Source organism: Cibotium barometz, chromosome 26 (assembly GCF_041138505.1).
Source record: "Cibotium barometz isolate CiBa-2024 chromosome 26, ASM4113850v1, whole genome shotgun sequence".
Classification (NCBI taxonomy): domain Eukaryota; kingdom Viridiplantae; phylum Streptophyta; class Polypodiopsida; order Cyatheales; family Cibotiaceae; genus Cibotium; species Cibotium barometz.
The window spans coordinates 24,993,976-25,017,758 of NC_141071.1; the positions used below are offsets into that span (position 1 = coordinate 24,993,976).

The 23,783-nt window shown below is 45.4% G+C and overlaps 1 protein-coding gene across 5 annotated transcripts in view; it reads right to left on the reverse strand.

Annotated features, from left to right (window-relative positions):
• The window catches only part of LOC147623806 (structural maintenance of chromosomes protein 6B-like), a 184,794-nt gene that overhangs the window by 155,302 nt on the left and 5,709 nt on the right, over window positions 1–23,783 (reverse strand). For all 5 annotated transcript variants that reach the window (XM_086820431.1, XM_086820430.1, XM_086820427.1 and 2 more), the window contains exons 4-5: window positions 22,849–22,904; window positions 8,964–9,050 (exon numbers count right to left, since the gene is read on the reverse strand). In XM_086820431.1, the coding sequence (XP_086676557.1) occupies window positions 8,964–9,050; window positions 22,849–22,904 (143 nt within the window). The remainder of the gene's footprint in view (window positions 1–8,963; window positions 9,051–22,848; window positions 22,905–23,783) is intronic.

Below are 23,783 nucleotides of genomic sequence, written 5' to 3' on the forward strand. Positions count from 1 at the left end.
CTGAGAGAGAAGGAATGAGGGAGGGCACCATGCCTATTTATACACACAATTGAGGCCTTCTGTCATGGGTTGTCCTGCTTGACCAGCCCAAGGCCTGCATTTTACAGCCTGACCTGCATTCCGACCTGAACTGGGCTACTCAACCAGCCCAACCTGTTGTCTGACCAGGCTGTCCTGGCTGCTGTCCGTCCTGCCTGGCTGCCTAAGTCAGCCTGGCTCAACCTAGAGTGCCCACACTGCCGAATATTTGCATATGGGCTGTAAAGTGTCCTGCCGGTTCAGATACACACACACCCTGTCCAGCCAGCTCTTGGCCTAATAAGCCACTTGGGTCACAATCCAAGTGGATTACATATGTATGCAAGACAACACAATGACTGTCCTATCACCTAAACCTGATGGCAACAGGCAACTGTCTCTGAACTACGGCTCACAAAATGCTCAGTGCTTATCTTGAAACCTCCAAAACGTTCTCGCCGGCTACATAGTGCAGTGGTTCAGTGTCAAAGTCTGGTGTTAGATGGGACCCGTACATGGGTGAGTGAGTGTAGATTAAGAGAATCCCAAAAAAAAAAGCTCCAAAACATTTCTATATCCTGCACTCTGTACAAGTATCGATGTGCGGCACTCTAGTGCAGCCGGTGCACATGACAGCCACATTGAGAGGGAAATACATATAACAAGCTTTCTTTCTGGATTTTTTTAAATGTGTGCCAGTGTGTGTGTGGTGGGGGGGGGGGGGGGAGGGGGGACGCTTGTCATAGCCAAGTCGAAACAAGGGGTGCAGCTCCAAGTGTGAAGAAAAGCTGTTATGCCCTCTTGAGCATGGCAAAACCAGCAGCCACATGTGAATGAGATTCCTCAATATGGCAGTAACTAAATCAGCTAGGGGCATCAATCGCCTCTATGTCCTCCCTGAAATGGGGAAGTCAAATGTGTAAAGATTGTAAAGATGAGGCTACCGATTATCTTGAACATGGAGTCCCAAAAGAGTAGAGGAATCCCAAGGTGTGTCACCATTTGCTCCCTTCACCAGTCTTGCCCAGTGTTTCTCACACTGAGCGGAACCAAGGTGTGAACGGGGATTTTTCCACATAAGAAAGCTGGAGCATTTACCGGCAAAGTTTGGCCTGAAAGATGGCCACTGAGCATAAACAGCTTCGGATTTTATTCATCAAAGGGACTTACAAGGTTTATAAGTCAGTGTGTTCACACATCGTTAAAGACGAGCTGCTCATATTATTATTTTGGGCATGGACAAGTGGGCAAAAGGAGGCGCCTACTTGAAACTTGGGCTACAAGCCTAGAAAAAGCAAAAAATTGATATTTTTGGGCAAAGTTCAGCTATTCTGGTAAAAAGGGAAAAAAAAAGCAATGCAAATATAGCTGATCGAGTGCATTAAAGAGGGGTCGGGTCTCTCTCTTTTGGGCATGCACATACATCTTCAACCTCGGGCAGTCTCCTCCTCTCTCTTGCGCAAGCCATACAATAGTGCTACAGCCATACAGCACCCTTTCTCTCTCTTGCACAGGCCGTACAGTGTGCACCAGCCATACAGCCCTTCTCCTTCTCTCTCTTACGCTAGCCGTACAGGATACAGCAGGCTGTACAGCTCTCCTTCTCTCTTGCACTGACCATACAGGTACAGCAGCCACCGATCCATGATGATTCACAGTTGTATCCAGACACATGCACACTTTTTCTTTTCTTTCTTTTCTTCTGATGACTGGATGAACACAGTTGTATTATTTTTTGTCTCATAGTGGCCTCTCGTAGACGTTAATATATCTTTCTCTCTAACCTTTCTATCACCCAAGTGTGGTAGATTGGTTAGCTCATTTCCCTCTTGAATCAAAGGTCTTGAGTTCAAATCTTGTCGGATAGATCAATTTGGTCTCTTGGGATAGTTTCCTACGACATTAAAAAAGTTCTCTTCTCTTCTCTCTCTCTCTCTCTCTCTCTCTCTCTCTCTCTCTCAGGCACATGGTTTTAGCATGGACAGATTGCCTCCCTTCCAGTATTCTCTGGATGCACCCTCTCTCACTCTCACACGGACAGAGATTACCAGACTCATCCGTGAGGATTTAGTTCAGCTGGACATTAGGAGGACATGGATACAGCCGACTGAGGAGCTGGGCACGAAGATGGCTTTCTACAGAGAGCATTTTCTTCAGCTCACAGCAAATGGTTTTGTGATCAGACCCAGTTACATGGATGTACACTTGTCTCATGCAGTACGATGTGCTATTGGTCAGATTCGCACATCCTCACACCAGCTTGAGATTGAGATTGGCCGATATAGAGGTATACCAACTGAGGCCAGGATATGCCGAGTATGCCATGGGGAGCTAGAGACAGAGCTACATTATATATGCCATTGTACTGCATACTATGAGATACGTGGTCGTTTCCACTGTTTATTCAGAGAGGGTTTTGGACCACTTTCCAGAGTCATGGGGTACCAGGACCAGAGGTGTTTGGGATTGTTCTTGCTTGAGCTGCGGAGATATAGAGATAGCATGCTTAGGCGCACAGAGAGCCAGACTCAGAGGCACATTACAGACTTCTTTAGTCCAGCCATCTGGATACCGCCCACACCAGCGGTACACGATTGATCGTGCGATTAAGCTTGGGTGGTCCAGACGCCCACGACTACGGAGGAGGGCATCCCAGCATAGACGGAGGTTGCAACGGCGGATTCGGATTATTCTTGCGAGATATGCGGGACACCCAGTCAGGGTGCTGACCACAGAGGATATTGAGAAGATCCGCCGGCGTCCGATGCGGCACATATTATGAGATGGAGGCACCTCCATAGTGTACCCCCCCGTCCCATATGATATTGTATCCCCTCACTGTACTCCACTCACCTCCATAGCGTACCCCCCCCTCACTATATTCACACCCTATAAGGGTTTCTGTTTACCTTCCAGTTCCAGTTTCATTTTCTAGGTGCCAGTAGTATCATCTTTATTTTTTCATTTTCTGGTTTTTTATCCAGACATTGTATCAGATCCACCATGATGTAACTTTTTGGTCTCATAGGTCATTATGGCCTTTTGAAGACATTAATATAACATTTCATTTCATTTCTCTCTGGTACTCCGATTACTGCACCTGAGGCATGGCATACTTATGCTAGAGAGCTATATGATGCACCAGGACAGCCCCCCACCCCCCCTCCACTGGGAGCTAGACCGCCTAGCAGCACCTTTTTTACTATGCGGATGGTGCTAGATGCGATAGACAGGTTACAGAATGGAAAGGCACAGGATCATGATGGGCTAGTTGGAGAGCACTTCTCATATGCACGAGACACTTTGGCTCCGCTCATCGTACATGTGTTTAATCGTGCCATTTGTGAGGGTTTCCCGACAAGCTGGACAGAGCCTCAATTCCTCTGCTCTTTGTGCGGTCACCCCACGTGGTACATGAGCTGGCACTAGCATAGCTCTCTAGAAGAAATCTGTGAGCTGGGACTGTCTCCCACGCCTAGTGGGAGCGGGTGTCTGGAGGAGTCTCTCTCGAGAACTATGAAGCTCTAGTAGTAGTCTGCCAAGCTGTCGCTGGTCCGAGGCCTCCATCAACTGATGTAGTGAGGAGTGCTCCTCAAACAATCCTACATATCTATCTTTGACCCCTTGGTGGGCTCTACATCTACATACAAAGTGATCCTCAGTCTCCACCTCCTCGCGGCACAATCTGCATATCCGCTCAGCTCTGGGAACCCGTGCCGCTCTCCCAGCCTCTATCTCTAGCTGATGTGATGAGACTCGTAGCTGGCCAATAGCAACGCGAGAGCTGTGTGGCATGTATACATCCATGTACCGCGGTCGATGTATAAACCCATCCCTTGAGATGCTCATAAAGTGGTCTCTGTAATATAGCATCTTCGGTGGTAGTGGGCTCTCTGGTGCTCTCCATGTCTCCTGTATGTAGTGCTGCCATATGTCCTGTCCCTTCTACTGTTCCTCTCATTGAGAGAGAGGTAACCCCGTGGAGCAAACTGATCATACTGAAAAGGTGGCAACCGCTCAATGTCTATCCCATTATGTGAGAACCACTGTAGCATCTGTGCATACCAAGATCCAGTGTGTCCAGCCTCGGCCATCTTTCTGGATGCCTCAAAAGCTCGGCGGGATAATCTCTCCGTGGGCATCTCCCTCATCCTGTATATAAAGGAGATCGTTTGGAACAATGCCTCCACTGCCATAGGTGGTGCAGCAAACTCAGCTCGAACAATGTCGTGCGGGATGGATGGTTTGCTGCGTATCATCCTCTATTCTCATTCTAAAACCTCCTGAGCAATATCAAAAACGCACACTGGAGGATTTGGATGAGCAGTCATGCTATGAGAAGAAGAGATCTCGCTTGCCTTCTGTGACGTCTCCTGAGGAGACGCAGAAGCCTGAAATCCTCACCTAGCACCTCTTGAATCTAAGGAAGGAGTGGCACGTCGAACAAAGCCCCAAGCCATTGTGAAGTTGCATGCGTGGCAGCCTACATGTACTGATTGCGGAGCCAAAGGTCACATGACAATCTTCTGCCCCCATCCAAAGATCACGCATTATGACGATGTTGAAGCTTCATCTGAATTTTAGATTCGCAGATCTCAGCCTCACATCAAGACGTAAAATTTTATACAAGGATGCTAATTTTGCTTACACTTCAGCGGTGTATTTTTGTCAATATCCTTTTTATTAACTAAGTATTTTTGGCTTTGTACATGCAAGAAATAACTAAATGTTTAGTTTTGGTTGAACATATATATACTTTCACTCTTGCATGTTTGTGTAAGAAGAATCCTCTATCTGTTGCTATGTGTTGCAGAATAGATACTTTGAGCAATTCAGATATCTATCTCTCTAGCCGCAAAGCCACTAAACTAGTTTATGATTTTGGTATTCCATGTGATACGGAATCATTTATCTATCAGCAATGAGAATTTACTGGATTTTAAGGACGCTTTTTGTTATTATGCGTAGATCTGACAATTCTATTCATGTCAATCAAGTTTCTTGTTCCCTGCTTATTGGGATGGACTTTGTTCTTGGCGCCCTTTTGTTTAAGGATTATTGTGGATTATAAATGAAGCTCACAAGCAAGCTAGGTGGAGCTATCTCTCAAGATATCTTATGCATATGCTGACGAGATATTCCTTTTAGCTTTATGACGAATCTAGCAAAGAAAACACTTAAACCCTTGTATACCCGTACAAGGAGAATTGTGTGTTGTTTTCCTTGAACTGGTTCAGTTAAACATAATAGTTGGAAAGCCTGGTTTACATACGGACATGACCAAGACTGTGAGCTAGTTTTTGGCATATCTTTGCTTGAGGATTTATACATATATGATGGTTTGGCGCATCTATATGGTTATCATTGGCTCAGTGATTCTTGGGCTTTATATACAGCTCTTTGGCTTCTTTTGCTTGGATGGAGATGTTTTTGGCTCCCCTTTATTTGAGATGTAGTGGACTTATGGAACTCATGGATATCTCATGGATCAAGGATTTTTCTATGGATTTCTATTGGCAACCGAAATGCCTGTAAAACTATTGGCAACCAAAATGCTTGTAAAACTATATGCACCAGAAAAGTTTATGGAGAACCAAGATATTTATGCCCGTGACTCATTCTTATATTCTACACTTGAGCCCACCTCTCCTTTCCAATTCTCTGATCAAAATACCACTACAGAGTGCACGTGGTAGAGTGAACTTGAGCCCACCTCTCCTCAAAGTCAATCACTCAGACCACTACGTCATTAGGAAACCTTATCATAAAATCTTTGAACTGTTGAGCTTGCCACCTATAAATGAAGTTATGCACCATGAAGCTCTTGATTTTGTTTTTGAAAAAGGATATGAAATCTTGAAACACCTTAACATATGCGACAACAATGATGTATTTCTTGTCTCAATTGGACAAAAAGCCAGATGTTTTTTGCCACAATGAGAACACGCTCCAAAAATATGATCTAACATCTCGTTGGCAAAGGGCTGTGTCTACGCCAACTGTGGATGGATTCATTCATGGAAGGGTAGTAGCCCTGGTGAGTAATTCTGTGAACTCATGGAAGGGTGGTAACCCTCGTAAGTGTTTCATGGACTCATGGAAGGGTTGGTAACCTTGGTGAGTGTTTCGTGAACTCATGGAAGGGTTGGTGACCCTGGTGAGTGAAGTCTAGTGGAAGAGGAAATCTAGGCGAGCATGTATAGTATCATGGAAGGGTCGTTGCCCTGGTGAACCATATGGACATGTGAAGCATGTTTAGCTTGGGCATGCCTATGGATCATAAGAGTGGTGCTCTTATGCAGTCCAATGGCATGGCAAGACATTTTTGTGGCTATGTATTCTGCTTCTTTTATTTTTGCAGGTACCTAAAGCTACTTATGGATTTATGGATATTTGGGACACAGTTGGCTCTTGTGCCTGTGTCTAGTTATTATTAGAGTTATGGACTCAGGATATGGCTAAAGTTAATTTCTTGATACAGTTGGCTCTTGTGCCCATATCTAGCTTTGCATCGTGGATCTGGACTTACGGCTTTAATGCCGGAATTATGAAATACCGTTGATTGACATTGCATCTGCTATACTTGAGGAATATTTTAGTGGTATCAGGCTTTTACAATTGCGGCGGACAACTGCTTTATAAGACGGAGGGGATGTCACCATTTGGGCCCTTCACCAATCTTGCCTAGTGTTTCTCACACTGAGCGGAACCAAGGTGTGAACGGGGATTTTTCCACAAAAGAAAGCTGGAGCATTTACCAGCAAAGTTTGGCCTGAAAGATGGCCACTGAGCATAAGCAGCATGGGATTTTATTCATCAAATGGACTTACAAGGTTTATAAGTTAGTGTGTTCACACATCATTAAAGACGAGCTGCTCATATTATTATTTTGGGCATGGACAGGTGGGCAAAAGGAGGCCTACAAGCCTGGAAAAAGCAAAAAGTTGATATTTTTGGGCAAAGTTCAGCTATTCTGGTAAAGAGGGGAAAAAAGCACTGAATATATAGCTGGTCGAGTGCATTAAAGAGGAGCTGGGTCTCTCTCTTTTGGGCATGCGCATACATCTTCAACCTTCGGCAGTCTCCTTCTCTCTCTTGCGCAGGCCATACAGCACCCTTTCTCTCTCTTGTGCAGGCCGTACAGTGTGCAGCAGCCGTACAGCCCTTCTCCTTCTCTCTCTTGCACTGGTCGTAAAGGGTACAGCAGGCTGTACAGCTCTCCTTCTCTCTCTTGCACTGGCCGTACAGGGTACAGAAGGCTGTACAGCTCCTCTCTCTCTTGCGCTGACCGTACAGGGTACAGCAGCTGCCGTCAAAAAACCGGCCGTACAACCGTACAGTCTCTCTACGCTGGCTATAAAGTTGGCACAGCAGGCGTACAGTGGTGCAGCAGCAGTACAGTGGCTGTACAGGTTCACATGTGTGAAGACCCAGGGCTGGTTTGAGGCCTGCTTAGGGACTGCTTTGGGGATTGTATGACAGCTCTTTGAAGCTGAATTGGTTTTGTTGAAATTGTTGTGTTTTTTTCACCGCGCCTTGAAGTACCTACGGGGGGCTGGCCGTTCCGGCTCAGTGCGGTGTTTATTCATAGTTCTTGTGGTTTTCTTGCTGTGTGTTCTGTGTCTGAAGGCTAGAAGAGTTTTTTCTTTCTATTCTGGGTCTCCACTATTTGTGACAAGGTGTCAATTGGCCCTTGCTGGTGTCTGAAGCAGTAATCATAAGTCATGACGCAGTGCCAGCACATTCTGTCCTAATGGCCCACGCAACCAAGCCCTAGGTGACAAAACTGGTGCAGGAACAGCCCTGAGTGATCAAGCGCACAATCCTGGGCAGTCCCGCAAGCAATATCCATGGGACTACCTCTGTGCTCTAGAGAATCAACAAGTAGTGGGTCGCTAGCCATGCTCCTACCACAAGGCCCGCATGAGCTGTCAACCAAAGGAAGCAGAGTGACCTTACATGGGCCAAAGAACTTGGCCCTAAGAGCTATGGTTGGAGTCTTACCATTTGAGGTGAAGTTCAGGACTAGGTGGGGTAGCTATGTTTTCCAGTCGCACCTCTAAGAGATTATCTCTTATGTGAAGGACATTAAAGCAAGTACATGTGAGTGAAGAGGCTTTATCACTGCATGCTACTTACCTCCCAACGGGTCATCATACATTAGTAGCCAGTCAGTATGTATTATCATGAGGACGCTGTTAAACTACCAAGACTACGCCATGTGGAAACTAGCACAGCACGAGTCTTAAAAGACGAAGGCTTTGCACATGGCCAGCACCTACTAGATCTCGGATAAGCTCGTGTGCTTAGTATCTACAACATGATACCTAGATGAACTATGCTAGGAGGCCTTACATATTTCCCTCCCAGTACAGGCTCCAGCACAATTGACTATGTCATGGGATCTCCAGCCTTTGTTTCAAAAATCCATGATCCCAACACAAACTGCGTCAGGTGGGAGCTGATCATTCTACCTCAGTTTCAGCCTTGTATGTGCAGTCCCAAAAAAGCCCAATTGCCGACATGCAGATGCCCCATGCATTCTCTCTGTATGTTCTCTCTATTCTCTCTGTATCATCTGACTTTGACTCTCTCCTACGGTCTAAAGCTGTCATGCTATTGTTAGGTTGGTGAGTTGTCAACTCCAAGCTATCCGTGCACATGGTTTGTCTATGACATATGTGCATTATGTATGCATGTGCCTTAGTTTGCAGGTTGGATCTACAAGCTGTAACAACATGCTAGCATGATGACGATGGCCATCTTTAAGATACAGTGAGATGCCCAACCAAAATGCAGGGAGCTCTCTAGAAGTCTTACAAGCAATGATGAATCAAAGCAAAGCCTCTCATTCGATGACATATCATCATGGCACTCTCACATGGGTCCATTGTCTTCCAAATATGCTAGAATGACAAATACAACTTACTGTTCACATGAATCACCTTGAATTTATCCTTTCCACTGCCTGAATGAAGAAACTCCCTGCTTTTATCCTGAGTCATGATGACACATGGGTTCTCAACGTCTATCTGCCACAGGCAACCAATCATTAAAGTAAGTGAAAAAAGACTACTGCTTCTTTCAAATCATTTCCAAGACTAGACTTGCTTTGTAAAAAATTATATTTCTAACAGGTTCATGGTAGTCCTTTGCAGTTCACTTTTTGAAACAAGCCCTTGAGACACTACATGAGACCACAGAAATACTAATCTATGTTACGAAGAACAAAACCACAACCTGATCTTGCTTCCACCACCCAAACATGCTTCTTTTTTGTGTGGAGAGAGAAGAAGGGGGGAGGGGGAAGATGGACAGATATATGTACAAATAAGTAAAAGAATATAACATATTCCGTGTAGAGTGCACAAGCCATGTGTGTGCGTGCGTGCGCACACACGTGCTACAACTGATAGCCCAATATCATGACTGTTTGGGATGGTGGAAGAGGACTGTCTCAGCAAACAAGCACTTGTGAAAAAGTATGTGCCCATGGCTGCCAAATTTCCTTGGTTGCCAAGCGAAAACATGTGTGTACATAGGCTGGGCAAATCATCAACATGTTCCTCCATCTCTACCTCCTACATGTGAAAAAAAAAGGTGCTTAGAGGACACAGGTAAAAGCATCATTACGTATGCTTAAAGGAGGAAGAACCCCGTGCATTTCTCATTGAGGTGCTTAATAAACTGCGATAAAGGCCCAAAACTTTCCAAAAATAAGCAATAATATCTACCCCAGATCTCATTGTTGACAAGGTAACAACATCATGCAATGTTGGGTGCTGGTAACTTTTTCTTCCTCTCGCTAACGCAAACCTGCCCACTTATAACCATTCCCATAGCCACCTCCCTCTTCATTGATATAAATCTTATAGTTTCTCTCTCTCCAACTGGGCTTCAACATGTTTTCCCTCTGTAAGGCTTTAAGCACTTTCCAAACATTCTTCAAATCATCAATAGTGCTTCTCGTCTAAAATTCAAAAACCTTTATATCTTGTGTTGGAGATCCTGCTGCTTGTATTCCTCTAACCCTTGTGTTCAGGGATTCCTTCTTTCTCCTCCTTAGAGTACTTGTGATAGACGAATTAGTGGGTGCTGCACATTGCGCGCTGACTACTTTGTTCCATTCATCCTCAATTCTCTTTCATAACATACTCCACTTGAATTTGGCAACCTTTACCACCTCTTGCACCTCTCCAGCTTGTCTGGATTACTCTTGCCTAAAGTAATCCTTTGCCTATGATTCTTACAGCAATTCCTCTTGCAAAGCTGCCATGCCACTATCCATTATTGTAATACGTCAAAAAGCTCTCCTTGATGATAAAGAGGCTCCCTCTCCTTGCCATAGCATAGATAGTTTCTTCCCCCAGTTTTTTGGGGAAATCTTAAAATTCTCAACAAAGTTCCAAACATTGGAAACCAAAATATATCTTTACACAAGCATTTGAGCCTTGACACGTTTTAGTAGCTCCCAGTTGCCCAACAATTCCTTTTTTTTTTCCAGAAAGGAGACTTCTATTAAGTAGAAAAAATTTTACAAAATGGAGATTTCACACCAAGCAAGGTACAAAATGGAGATTTCACACCAAGCAAGGTGGAGATCTCAACCAATCAGGATAGTCACCAGAAACGTTTCGGGGTTTTTGACGTTTCAAGGTTTTTGGGGTTTCGGGGCAAAACGTTTCGGCCTTCGGCTAAGAAACGCCAAGGTTTCGGTTTTTTTTCTATATAATTTTGAATTGCTAAAGTTCCAAACAATAGGAACTTTTAACATTTTGAGAAAACCTTTTTTTTTTTTTGAGAAACCAAAAAAATTAAGAGTTTCTGAAACATTTCTTGCATTTCGGGGTTTCAGGGTTTCTCACTCCAGAAACGCGTTTTCATGTGACTATGATACCTACTAGCAAATCTCTAGCCACATCAATCTGAATACCCTTGAGTCCAACTATTACTGAAGATCGAGGTTGATATCTCTACATCAACCTAAAGGGATTGTATCCAAAAGTCGCATGTTTAGCACTACTATAGGCAAACTCGACCATCCGGATATACTTCTCCCAATTTGATGGTCTCTTGGAGACGTAGGCACGAAGCATATCCTGCAAAACCTGATTCACCCTCTCTGTTTGCCCTTCAGACTAAGGATAATAAAAGAAATTCATATTCGACATCGTCTCCAATCTCTGGAAAGCTAGCTGCTAGAAATGTCCAGAAAACTTCAAGTCCCTGTCACTGACTTTATCAAAAGGCAATCCATACCAGCGTCACCATGGAACGCGCTTCAAAAGCCCTGAAATGCCTGAAACGTCTGAAATGTTTCGCGGTTTCATGAAACCCCATCTGAAACCTTGAAACTAAAACAACTAAAAAGAAATTGGGATTTTTTGTAAAGAATGCTTCAAACATCCCGTTTGGGCCTGCGCGTGGACGGTGGGAGTCAGGACTTGGGCGACGTGCAACCGCCAGCGAGCCCACTGCTGAGTGCATCGTCATGCATGCCGGTGCTGCACAGTTGCAAACTGTTGGAGGCTGGCCGCTACTCTCTCTCTCTCTCTCTCTCTCTCTCTCTCTCTCTCTCTCTCTCTCACACGGGCAGAGATTACCAGACTTGTCAGGCAGGACTTGATTCAGCTGGACACTAGGAGGACATGGATACAGCCGACACAGGAGCTTGGTACGAAGATGGCTTTCTATAGAGATCATCTTCTCCAGCTCACGCAGGATGGGTTTGTGATTAGACCCAGCTACATGGATACTCATCTTTCTCATGGGGTACGGTGTGCTATTGGTCAGATGCGCACATCCTCACACCAGCTAGAGATTGAGACTGGCAGATTCAGAGGAGTACCAGCTGAGGCCAGGATTTGTCAGCTATGCCAGATGGAGCCAAAGACAGAGTTACATTACATATGTCACTGTCCAGTATATTATGAGATACGAGGCCGTTTTCACTGCCTGTTTAGAGAGGGTTTTGGACCACTTTCTAGAGTCATGAGATACCAGGATCAGAGATGCCTCGGATTCTACTTGTTGGAGCTTCGTAGACATAGAGAGGGTCTCTTGAGAGGGAGGGCATCAAAGAGGGAGAGACACCTACAGAGGTAGATTACAGACTTCTTTCGACCAGAGATTGAGCAGTCAGGCCAGCAGGCATTGCACCTAGCTCCAGAGTATAGCCGCACTAGAGGTACACTGATTGATCGGGCTATAGAGCTGGGGCGGTCCAGGCGCCCCAAGATGAGAGGCCCATCTCGACACCGGCGGAGACTACAACAGAGGATCAGGACCATACTAGCACGGCATGGGAGACGTCCAGTCAGAGTACTCACCATGGAGGACATTGAGGATATCCGCCATCGACCGATGAGAGACTTCTTTGGATAGTGATGTGTATGATGCTTACCTTTGTTGCTGGAGTTTTCCTCCCACATGTTATCCATTAGGAGCTCCTAGTACCGTACTTTTCCTCAGTTATTTCAGTTTCAGTTAGTTGTTTTTAGCTTTTCTTACACAGACATTGTATCAAATCCACCAATTGTTGTAACCTTTTTGGTCTCATAGGTCATTTTGGCCTTTTGAAGACGTTAATATATCATATCATTTCATTTCATCATCTCTCTCTCTCTCTCTCTCTCTCTCTCTCTCTCTCTCTCATTTTCATTTCTCCTCCACTACCCCCTCGGTGAGCCAGACGTCCCATAGACGTTCTTCAGGAGGAGTCACCCTTGACAGAGCCATAGCACTTTGTCGAGCGAGACGCCCACACTTACTAGGACCTCGTCCACGGCCGCTTCATCACCGGTGGATTAGAGCCATCATCACCTGCCACAGGAGACGACTACCCCGCCACTTTAGTTACTCTATCTTACAGCACCCCATGACAGAGATACTAAGATAAGCACATTACACCAGTCTTATGCTAGTTGTAGATATTGTACACTTTTGTTGTACCTCAATAGGAGTATTTTCCTTTCATAGCTGTTTAGGACTGTTTTAGGACTTTTTTTTAGTCCTTTTTGTCTTACTTTTGATGAGACACCGTCAGCTGTGTACTATGTTTTGGTCTCATAGGCCACTTTGGCCTTTTGCAGACGTTAATATCTATCTCTCTCTCTATATCTCTCTCTCTCTCTCTCTCTCTCTCTCTCTCTCTCTCTCACACACACACACACACACCCCCCCCCCTAAACCCTGTCAAATTTGTGGGGCATTGCCCAATGTTTCCAATTTTCCCCAAATTTCAGATTTGGGGAAACTTTGACATCAGCCCAAATCTGAAATTTTGGGCCCAATTTCGGCCATCGGGTGAACTCTGAATTTCTGATTCCCCCAAATCTTAGATATGGGCTTATGTCGGAGCTCCCCCAAATCTGAAATTTAAGGAAAATTAGGCCACACGTGCCCGATTTTGGGCAAATTTCAGATTTCCCCAAGAGGCCACTCTAGATAGAGAGTTGTGGAGCCTTCTAGACTTACTCCCACTCCTTCAGAGTGTCCGAGTGATTCAGAGCGTACTGATTTTGGTGATTTCACTGATATGTAGGCTCGTCGCCATTGCTGCAGCCTGCAACTATAGCAGTTCAGTACATGACTTATTATGTTGGATTTTGTCATTTTGACGACTAGTGACTAGTCACTAATCTTTACTCTTGACTTTTCAACGTAGATGATATCATGATAGTACATTGCAGTCTGATATTCCGTATATACAATTTATGTAAACAGTTTGTCATGTTTCCTTCGAACTTTCAAAACTTCTCATGAGTCATGACATATTATAGCATATGCTAAATTTTGATGGAATCAAGAATCTAGATTCTAGATTATAATTTATGGAACTTGAATGTCGTTTTTTATTTTCTTGTCATCAACTCTTGACTCTTGACTCTTCATGCCAAAATTGCAAGTTGGAACTTTGAGATTTGAAGTTTAGAGATGTCTTTTGTACTCGTTTTTTGGACCCTAGTCTTTGTTTATGAATTATGATGTTAATCATTGTAACAAAGTAATGTGAGTCATTTTGACATTTGTATACTTATAACTTAATTCTTACAAATAGTAGACCTAGCACCTATATCTTTTGATTTTATATACATAGGTGTTTTGGTATGGCGTTTCGGCCCGTACTTGTCTTGGTGTGAAACATTTCAAGTAGAAACTCCCCGTTTCGAAGTGAAACATTTCGGGGCTGAAACGTTTCATGGTGGTGACGCTGATTCATACAATCTAAAAAGTTGCACAACAAACCGTTGCCCCAATTCAGTTTCCTTCTCTATCACTTTTGTAGTTAAAATCATGCCATCTTCATCAATCTGTCTACCACCACCCAAATAGCATCATGCCCTTTGTTGGTCCATGGCAACCTACAATGAAGTCCATGAAAATACTCTCCCCTATACCTCCTGGGATCTCTAGAGGATGTAACATACCTCTAGCCCTAAGACATTCAGCCTTATTCACTTGACATTGACGACACTTTACCACATAGTCTTGAACATACGCCTTCATCTTAGGCCAATAAATCGTTCATTTTACCGGTCTCACATAGCCCTCTCGGAGAGTCATAAAGGTCAACCCTAATCTAGTAAAGCTCAAAGAGTTCACCTCCCCAATTCTACTCAAGGAGAGTCATAAAGGTCAACCCTAATCTAGTAAAGCTCAAAGAGTTCACCTCCCCAATGACTACCGGTCTCACATAGTCTTGAACATACGCCTTCTTCTTAGGCCAATAAATCGTTCATTTTACCGGTCTCACATAGCCCTCTCGGAGTCATAAAGGTCAACCCTAATCTAGTAAAGCTCAAAGAGTTCACCTCCCCAATGACTATTGGTCTCACATAGCCCTCTCGGAGAGTCATAAAGGTCAACCCTAATCTAGTAAAGCTCAAAGAGTTCATCTCCCCAATTCTACTCAAGGTATCTTCCACTCAGTTCAAGCTACCCTCCCAATACCTTATTTCCATATCAAAGTCTTGCAACAACTCAGTCCACTGTGCCTTCCTTCCTCTCAACTAAAATTTGTAATTAAACTCAAAATTACCATCAAATGACATGGCACTAGAACACATTGAAACACTTCATAATTAGAATCTTTTACTATAAACCCAAGTTCAACTGAGTTTACAAGAGTAGTGGGTGGAGCATCAAAATCATCCTATAGACAAAACTAGACACCGTCCATGAGGAAAGATAACTTATGACCCATCCAATCTATATGTACATTATGGTTATGAAACCATTCTTTACCTATAATAACATCTACTCTAGTCTCTATCCAAATTCATAATCATGAAATCTAATGGCTCAGAGTAGCTCTATATAGTTATAGACAACTAAGACACCCGAACTCTTTCCACCAAGTAAGGGTCTTTTCTTCTCGGGAACCCCTGTACCATCTATATCTTCTTATCCTTAGGAAAAGGAAGCAACTCAAAGTGTGTAACCCACTTGTGGAGCAAGGAGTCAACTAACTCATCTTTTTCTCCCCACATACGACTCTGGAGTAAAAGAGGGTGCAACCAATGATGTCCCAGCTCCCCCTACTGTCAACAAAACCGCCAATGTTGCTTGCATAACAACAATGGTGTTGGTAAGCCAAAATTTGCTCCTCAAGAAAGGTCATCCTTGTGACAGTCTACTTTGGTGACCATGTCATCAACCGTCACGTCATCATCTCGATGGTCGTTGTCAAGTTGAACATTCTCGTCCATCGCACTATCGTTTTGTGCTTCAGCAGCCATGATAAACTAAGCTGACTTGTTGCTGCCTAAGGAAAGTCTCACGTGTCGAGGGTAGAGACAAAGTGCTGCAAAATTCCGCTCTCCCACAAACTCAAGTACAAATCTCACTCTTGGAAGCTGGCCAAGTTCTTGCAGCCCTCTTGACCAAGGAGATTCACACCATGAGCAAGGCCCCTCCTTTTTTTACTTAAAAGAGTAATGGCTCTCATGCTTTTGTTTTTTCTAAAAAACTATTGTGCTTTTAGTTTTGTTTTTTTTTTTTTACTCGTGTGCTTTTATTTGAGTTGAATCTTTCCCCTATTTCTTAAAAAATCCCATCAAATATTATTAGTGAAAAAAACACATGCTTTTCCACTTTAAAAAACAATGATGCTTTTCTTAAAACAAGCATCTCTTTTTTTTTAATTCACTAGAGCTGCTGGTCATTTAGTGTCAAATGTGATGCATGTGACAGTTGTATCGAAGCTATTTCAATCAAGAGGGTCATATCATGGCTTATGAGAGAAGGAGATCGCATGATGCTTAGCTAACACTTGGGATTTATGAGCTGTAATTTCACACCCTCACCGTATGGAAACACTATGTGTTAGTGGCTGAATTTACAATCAAGATGGATCACCAAAGCTCAAGGTACTTTCTCAACCAAACGAAGCTTTCGGAGAAAAGAACATGAGGATGGCCAACTTCCTCTCTATGTTTTATTTTCAGATTTTGCATACTTCCAGAAAGAAGAATATGGTTGTTGATGCCTTGTCACGAAAGCCTTATGTGGCTGCAATTTCTATTGCCTCTCACCTCTAGGATGAGTGAAGAGAATCACTTGGATGAAGATTTTACATGCATACGGGCTGATTTACAGGCGAGTACAGCATGTGCTTCAGATGTGATCATGGACGGATACCTCATGAAAGATGATTGCCTACGTGTGGTTAAGAACATGAGGGAGGTGGTCTTGGATGAATGCCATGCTCCTCTCTATGCTGGTCATAGAGATATACTACCTACAACTCAAATGGTTGAGAGCTAATTTTTATTGGCCGAACATGAGAGGAGACATTGATGCTTATGTACATGCATGTATCCCTTGTCAAAACATAAAATTTGATAGGCACAAGGCTCCAAGTTTACTTCAGCCATTACCTATTCTCAACCAGCCATGGGAAAGTATTCCGTCACCTTGCAGCCCGACTCTCTCTCATCTCCTTGTGCAGATTCAGCCCAACTCCATGGCATCTCCATGCACAAGATTCAGCACGACTCTCAAGAATACGATAATCATGTGTTATTGCTGCAACAAGGGGAAGCCCCAAAGTCATCACCAAAAAGAGGTCAATCACCTTGCGTCGAATCAAACCCAACTCTCTCTCATCTCCTTGTGCAGATTCAGCCCAAATCCCTCTCATCTCCATGCACAGAATTCAGCCTCTCTTGACGTGCGAAGAACACCAAATCATTCACACCACCATTGAGGAGGAGAAGATGAGGCATGCCCGCCGCCTCAACATTCGAGTCACAGGTATAGCCAAGACACGCGACTTGGGCAGCTTCTATGCATGAAGCTCAGCTATAGGGAAGAGGACCCTCTCCCCTTCACCAAAGCATGGAGAGCCGGGAAAGACTCAACACCCAAGCGAGCCCTCATCCTACAGTTTGCAGGAGAGACGGAGAGGGTCACCTTCATGAGAAAGAGGGTGATTCTACGAGGATTACAGGGAGATCCCATCTATTTGGATGACGACCTTACAAGGATCCAGATAGAACACAAGAAAACATGCATGCAGAGAGTCCTACAGGCCCGGAAAGAGGGCAAGAGGGCATTCTATCGCGATGGCCGTGTCATCATTGATGGCAAGGCCACCGATTAGCGCCAAGCAGCCTATGGGACATCGGCTATGGAGGATCCAAATTCACAGATACACATAGCAGTTTGGAACTGCAATGGAACACTTTGGACACATCCTGGGAGGATGGAGGAGGTCATGGAGGGAAGGGACATCATACTACTTACAGAGACGCACCAGAGCCCAGAGAGGGGGCTACCCAAAGTAGAGGGCTATCAGTGGGAGTTTACATACAGAGGGACCACACGGCAGAGCACATCAAGAGGATCTGGAGGTATAGTGGTACTCTTCAAGCGAGAGCTACAGGAGCGCCTACAGGTGGTAGCACGTGACCAAGAGGCTAGATACATGTGGATTAGACTGCAGCTCTCAGCAGACAGGGTGTTATACATTGCTCTATGCTACTTCTCTCCTAGAGGATCGAGATATGCCATGACAGCAGAGGATGAGAGTAGAGGCGAGGAGGAGGACACGAGGCCATTGGGAGAGTCACCAAATGCAGCCCTTTCAGATGAGATCATACACTACTCCAACCTAGGGGGAAGTCCTCCTTATGGGGGACTTCAATGCACGGACAGAGAGCCGACAGTGTGACATTTATGATTTCGAGCACCCCGAGGTGATGCACACACTAGAGGTGCAAGACACGAAAGACTGCACGGTGTCAGAGGACATGGGGCCGGATAACACCAGATATGGTCATCACTTACTTGAGCTGGGAGCGCGACACCATCTCGTTATTTATAACGGGATGAGACAGTGGCAGGATTCAAGAGCACTGACATGCTTTCCACGATCAGGGGGGGTAGCACAGTGGACTACATCATGGGGTCCATGGAGACCACACAGGCAGGGACATCTTTCACCATCCACCCATGTCCTATTGGTGCGGATCACACGTCACCATAGGTGTGAAGCAAGGATGCCCACTCTCTCCTACACTATTTGGGCTATACATTGATGAGGTGGCTGACATCATTGGTCACAGTGGTGGGGACGGGGTAGCCATCTCACGTACCACAATCCACATTATGCTATATGCAGATGATATTATTCTGGTCTCTGAGTCGCAGATGGGAATACAGCACCATCTCGATGCACTCGATGACTTCTGCACATAGAGGGGGCTTACAATGAACCTTGGGAAAACCAAGGCCATGATTTTCAACACCTTAGGACCAGTTCGACGACAAGCCATCTTCACACTAGCAGGAGGACAAGTAGAGGTGGTAGACTCCTATGTGTACCTGGGGATTACATTTACGACTCCGCAAGGAAGATTTACTATGGCACAAGCAACCAGGGATAGACTCACACGAGGGCATGCAGCTCTGGCCATGCTAGAGAGACAATGTCACCAGGCACACTTCCTAGAGCCCCGCACGAAGGGGTGGTTGTTTGACACACTAGTCACCCCTGCTTTGATGTATACAATATGCTACAGCAGTATGGGCACCTCGGCTCGCCACCTCCACATGGTCTCACATAGAGAGGCCTCAGATTCTCATGCTCTCACGGATGATCCGCAGCAAACCCTCCATCCCACATGACATTGTCCGGACGGAGTTTGCTGCGCCTCCTATGCTAGTAGAGGCCCTCTTCCAGACGATCTGCTTCATACAAAGGATCAGAGATATGCCATCACATTGACTTTCACATAGAGCTTTTGAGGCGTCTAGGCAGCTCGCAGAGAGTGGAGATAGGAGATCATGGTTTTCACAGATGATACAGTGGCTCACTCAGCATGGTCTTGACATAGATCACCTACCACCTTTCCAGTATGATATACATGCACCACACATCCAGCTCTCTCACAGTGAGAGGAACAGAGTCCTTCGGCAGGATTTATGGCAGCGAGACACTCAAGAGACTTCGATTACACCTAGTCAGCCTCTACCGCCGAAGATGCTATACTACAGAGATCAATTTATGCGTATCTCAACGGATGGATTCATACAGAGACCTGGATACATGGATGTATACATGCCTCACAGTGCTCGAGTGGTGATTGGCCGGCTTAGAGTGTCATCACACCAGCTTGAGATTGAGGCAGGTAGGGCAGCACGGATCCCCAGAGCAGAGAGGATATGCAGACTATGCCAGGAGGAGGTTGAGAGTGAGGAACATTATGTATGGAGATGCAGAGCATATAGTGACATTAGAGAGAGATACACCATTATCTTCAGTGGACATCCCTCACTCCGCCAGATCACGAAGTCCGCAGACCAGCACAGATTTGGCCAGTTCTTGCTAGAGACACAGCACCACAGAGACACTGCTACAGACTCATACCAAAGGGAGAGGTGGGCGACAGCTCCAGCTCACTGATTTCTTCCAGAGATCTATCCCAGTGCCTATTCTGACACAGGAGGGGGTTACACTTCAGCGCACTGCGGACCTCCGAGCCAGACGGAGACCGAGAGCACCAAGCTAGCAGACTCCCAGACTACATCAGAGGGAGATCACAGAGATACGGGCTCGACATCAACACCATATCCAGGAGCGGCTAGCTCACTTACACTCACACCCGGAGATCATGCTCCGAGGTATTTTTGCCTCACCATCGCCTATGTATCACATATTACACCCCCATTATGGTACTGGTTGGAGCTAGACAGATCTGCATTGCATTCTTGTATACCCTGCGCATATAGGTTACATACTGAGCCTCTAGCAATAGTGCTCCATCCATCACACCCCCCCACTAGCTCAGTACTTTCATAGTTTATTTCATGTTCATTTTGTCCTTTTTTTTCTGGACATCCAGAAGACATTGAGAGTTGTACATTGATTTGTCTCATAGGTCGAGTTCGGCCTCTAGTAGACGTTAATACAGCTTTCTTTCTTTCTCCTAGAGAGAAAAGGTCTTAGGAGGGAAAGTTTGTTATGTACCTAACACTTATCCTCCACATTAGGTCCTAATCTGGGCAAGGTTGGGGAGTCGGTAGTCTTGAGATTAGGGGGAAGGTTGCAAGTCGCTAGGATTCATTATTATTAATAATCCATGGTTACAGGCTATTTATGATTATTTATAGCAACAAGTCACTATACAAGGGACTTATGGGTTATTGTGTTCTTAGACTGTCTCACTTGACAATTGATTTGTGCGTGGATCAGAGTAGTCTTAATCCTACCATGGACATGGTAGTTCACAAGAGGACTTGTGAGGGTCCCTTAAAACAAGCTCTAGTGGTATGGGATGCCAAGGTCGACTGGCTTCGCCTGTGGGGAGTAGAACCTTAGCCCCTGGCTTGGGGGAGATTTCTGATGGAATCTATAATTGGGAGGCGAGTTTGCCTACACCCTTCTATGTGCCCTAACCTTGTGTGTTTTGCTTGTGTATCACGTGATCTTATGGGAGCTTCATAGTCACAAATGCTCTCTTCCACACCACTACTTACATTCAGCATGTATACTCCCTAAATAGACACCGTCTCCCTCGGCTAGCACTAAAGTCTCCCTTGGACCAGGATTGGGGGAGGATGTGTGTAGTATTGAGAGGCTTCACGTGTTGATGCTATCGCGCATGATCAAGAGTAAGCCATCAGTGCCCCATGACATAATAAGTGCAGAGTTTGGGATAGCCCCATTGTCACAAATGCTCTCTTCCACACCATTACTTACATTCAGCATGTATACTCCCTGAATAGAGGCCGTCTCCCTCGGCTAGCACTAGAGTCTTCTATGCTAATTGTATCATGAGAGGAAGAGGGAGCGGGAGAGACAGGCCAGACTACCCTCCATCTTGCAAAGAAGATAGCCACCACCCTCACCACAGCAGGTATGGTACTCGGAGGTAGTTGAATGGTTTCATGCACATGGATTGCAGATGGATCTTCTCCCACCATTCCAGTATAGCCTAGACTCTCTACACCTCGACCTCTTACGGCAGGAGATCAACCAGATCATCTGGTTGGATCCACTTGGCCTACACATGCCAGACTTGAATGTCATCATCGAAGATTGGGACAAAACAGTGAGTTCTACACAGAGCATGTTTTGAGACTCATCGGGGATGGATTCTTTGAGATCCCAAGGTACATGCGGATCCAACATGTCACATGCTTGGGTGTCATCAGAGATTGGAACGAAATGTGAGTTCTACAGGGAGCATTTTTTTAGACTCGTCGGGGATGGATTCATTGAGATCCCGAGGTACATGCAGCTCCACATGTCACATGCTATGCAGATTGCACTTAGTCAGCTCAGAGTTTCGTCCCACCCTCCCAGTAGAGACTAGGAGAGCCAAGAACATCGACCAAGGATCATATATGCAGAGTATACACCATAGGGGAGGTAAGAGGACGAGGCCCATTATATGTTCACATGCCCAACATATTATGAGATACGGAGGAGATTTCACTACTACTTCCAGGAGGGGTTCCAGAAGGATCCGTCAAAGAGGCCAAAACCCTTCTCTAAAAAGGCATTGAAAGTTGCCTCTGAATCTCATGCAGGAATAATGCCACACCCTTGATCCTTATATTCTAAGACCCATCCGAGATGCTATTTTAAACTCGTGGATACCACAAATCTAACATACTTACAGATCTTGGTTTGCTCGTGTGAGTGCCTCCTCTCCCCCAGCTTCGATGTGGAGTCTATGTGATGTCTAATTTTACCAATGGAGAAGTGCATGAGATATTTGAGTTACACTATCCTAGCACCATCGTCTGTAAGCTTAAGGAATTTATCTCGGTATAGGCTCATCCTCCAAGGTAGGGTTTCCCGTTGTATATCCATGTCCTTAAATGAACACATATGTGATCAGTACCGTGTATGTGCTAGACTTTCTCTATGTAAGCGACCAGCAAAAATGAGGCGTTGACAAACCCTGAAAAGTTCCCAAAGGTCACTGTAGCTGGCCTTTTCCTTATCCATGCCACCATCCTAACAGTGGTGTGATCACTAAAATAATGTATTCGATATAATCGAATCCCCGTGTTTTTAAGGTAAGAAATGATTAGAGATGTTCTATACTCAAGCCACTGCATTCTTTACCGCCATCTCCCCTCTAAAGTGTAAATGGTTGTGTTATATGTCAAGTTCTTGCTCAAGAGTGGTGCTATCATGCGTTCTCTTACAGGATGTGTTGTCACATTTCCTCTCATGCAAAAGTCTCACTAACTATGCAAGACATAACCACAAGCAACATTCCAGACCCAAAAATATCGGTATGCATGCATCTGATCATGTTGTGTTTGCAACCTATAGCATTGACCCAAAACAATAAAATAAAATCAGCTTACATTGAAGTGGTCCACTAGCTCTTGCAGTTCCTCTTTCTTTGTAGAGACCTTCTTTCCTGAAGAAATAATTCAAGCGCAGCTCCAGGTGAGAAATCAGCAAAGATATTTCCTCCTTCCATCGTTGAATTTAAGAACAAAATATAGAAAAATATCAATAAAAACTGCCTCTTTTGAGTATTTGCAGAAGCAACGAGCAACTGGACCTCCCCCGACTGTGCGCCTGCCTTTGCCATCGCCAGCCAGCTTTCCTCCACCCCAGCCTCGCGCTGCCGCCTTGCCTTCGCCCTTTCCTCTCGCCATCCCCTCTTCTGCCTAGTGTCCATTTGCCTTCACCATCGCCGGCGCCCTGCTCCTGTGCCAGCCCTCCCTTCTTCCGCCCTATGAGCCCCCACCCCTTTGTGCCCGCCTTGCCTTCACCAGCCTCCTGCCTGCCTCCTCTTTCTCTGTTTTCACCCTTTCGCCCACCTGCGCAGCCCTCCAGCTTGTGCACCACCGCTTCCTGCCCCCTCCTTTGCGCCCCCTCAGCCTGCCACAGCCTTCCTTCTTCACCTCCCGCCAGTTCCTTTTCCGCCTCAGCCCCTCGCGCAGCCTGCCGGGCTGTGCATCATCACTCCATGCCTTTCGCGTTACCGTTTGCACCCCCCCCCCCCCCCCCGCCGGGCGGGGGCACCTCTCCTTGGTCTGGTGCTTTCAGCTTTTGGGGCTAGTTTATCTGTGGCAAGTTTAAGAATTCTCTGGTCTTGTACCCCCACAAGGACTCCATGGCAGCCACTCCGTCATCGCCGACCAAGGCTGCCGTCCCTTGCCTCTCCTTTTCCGAAGAAGATCTCCAGCTCCTCACTTCGACAGTTGCCTCTTTGGAGGCCTCCACCTTGGTATGCAAGATTCTGGGTAGCCGTGTGGCATGCATGCACACAGTTCAGGGATCTGTAACA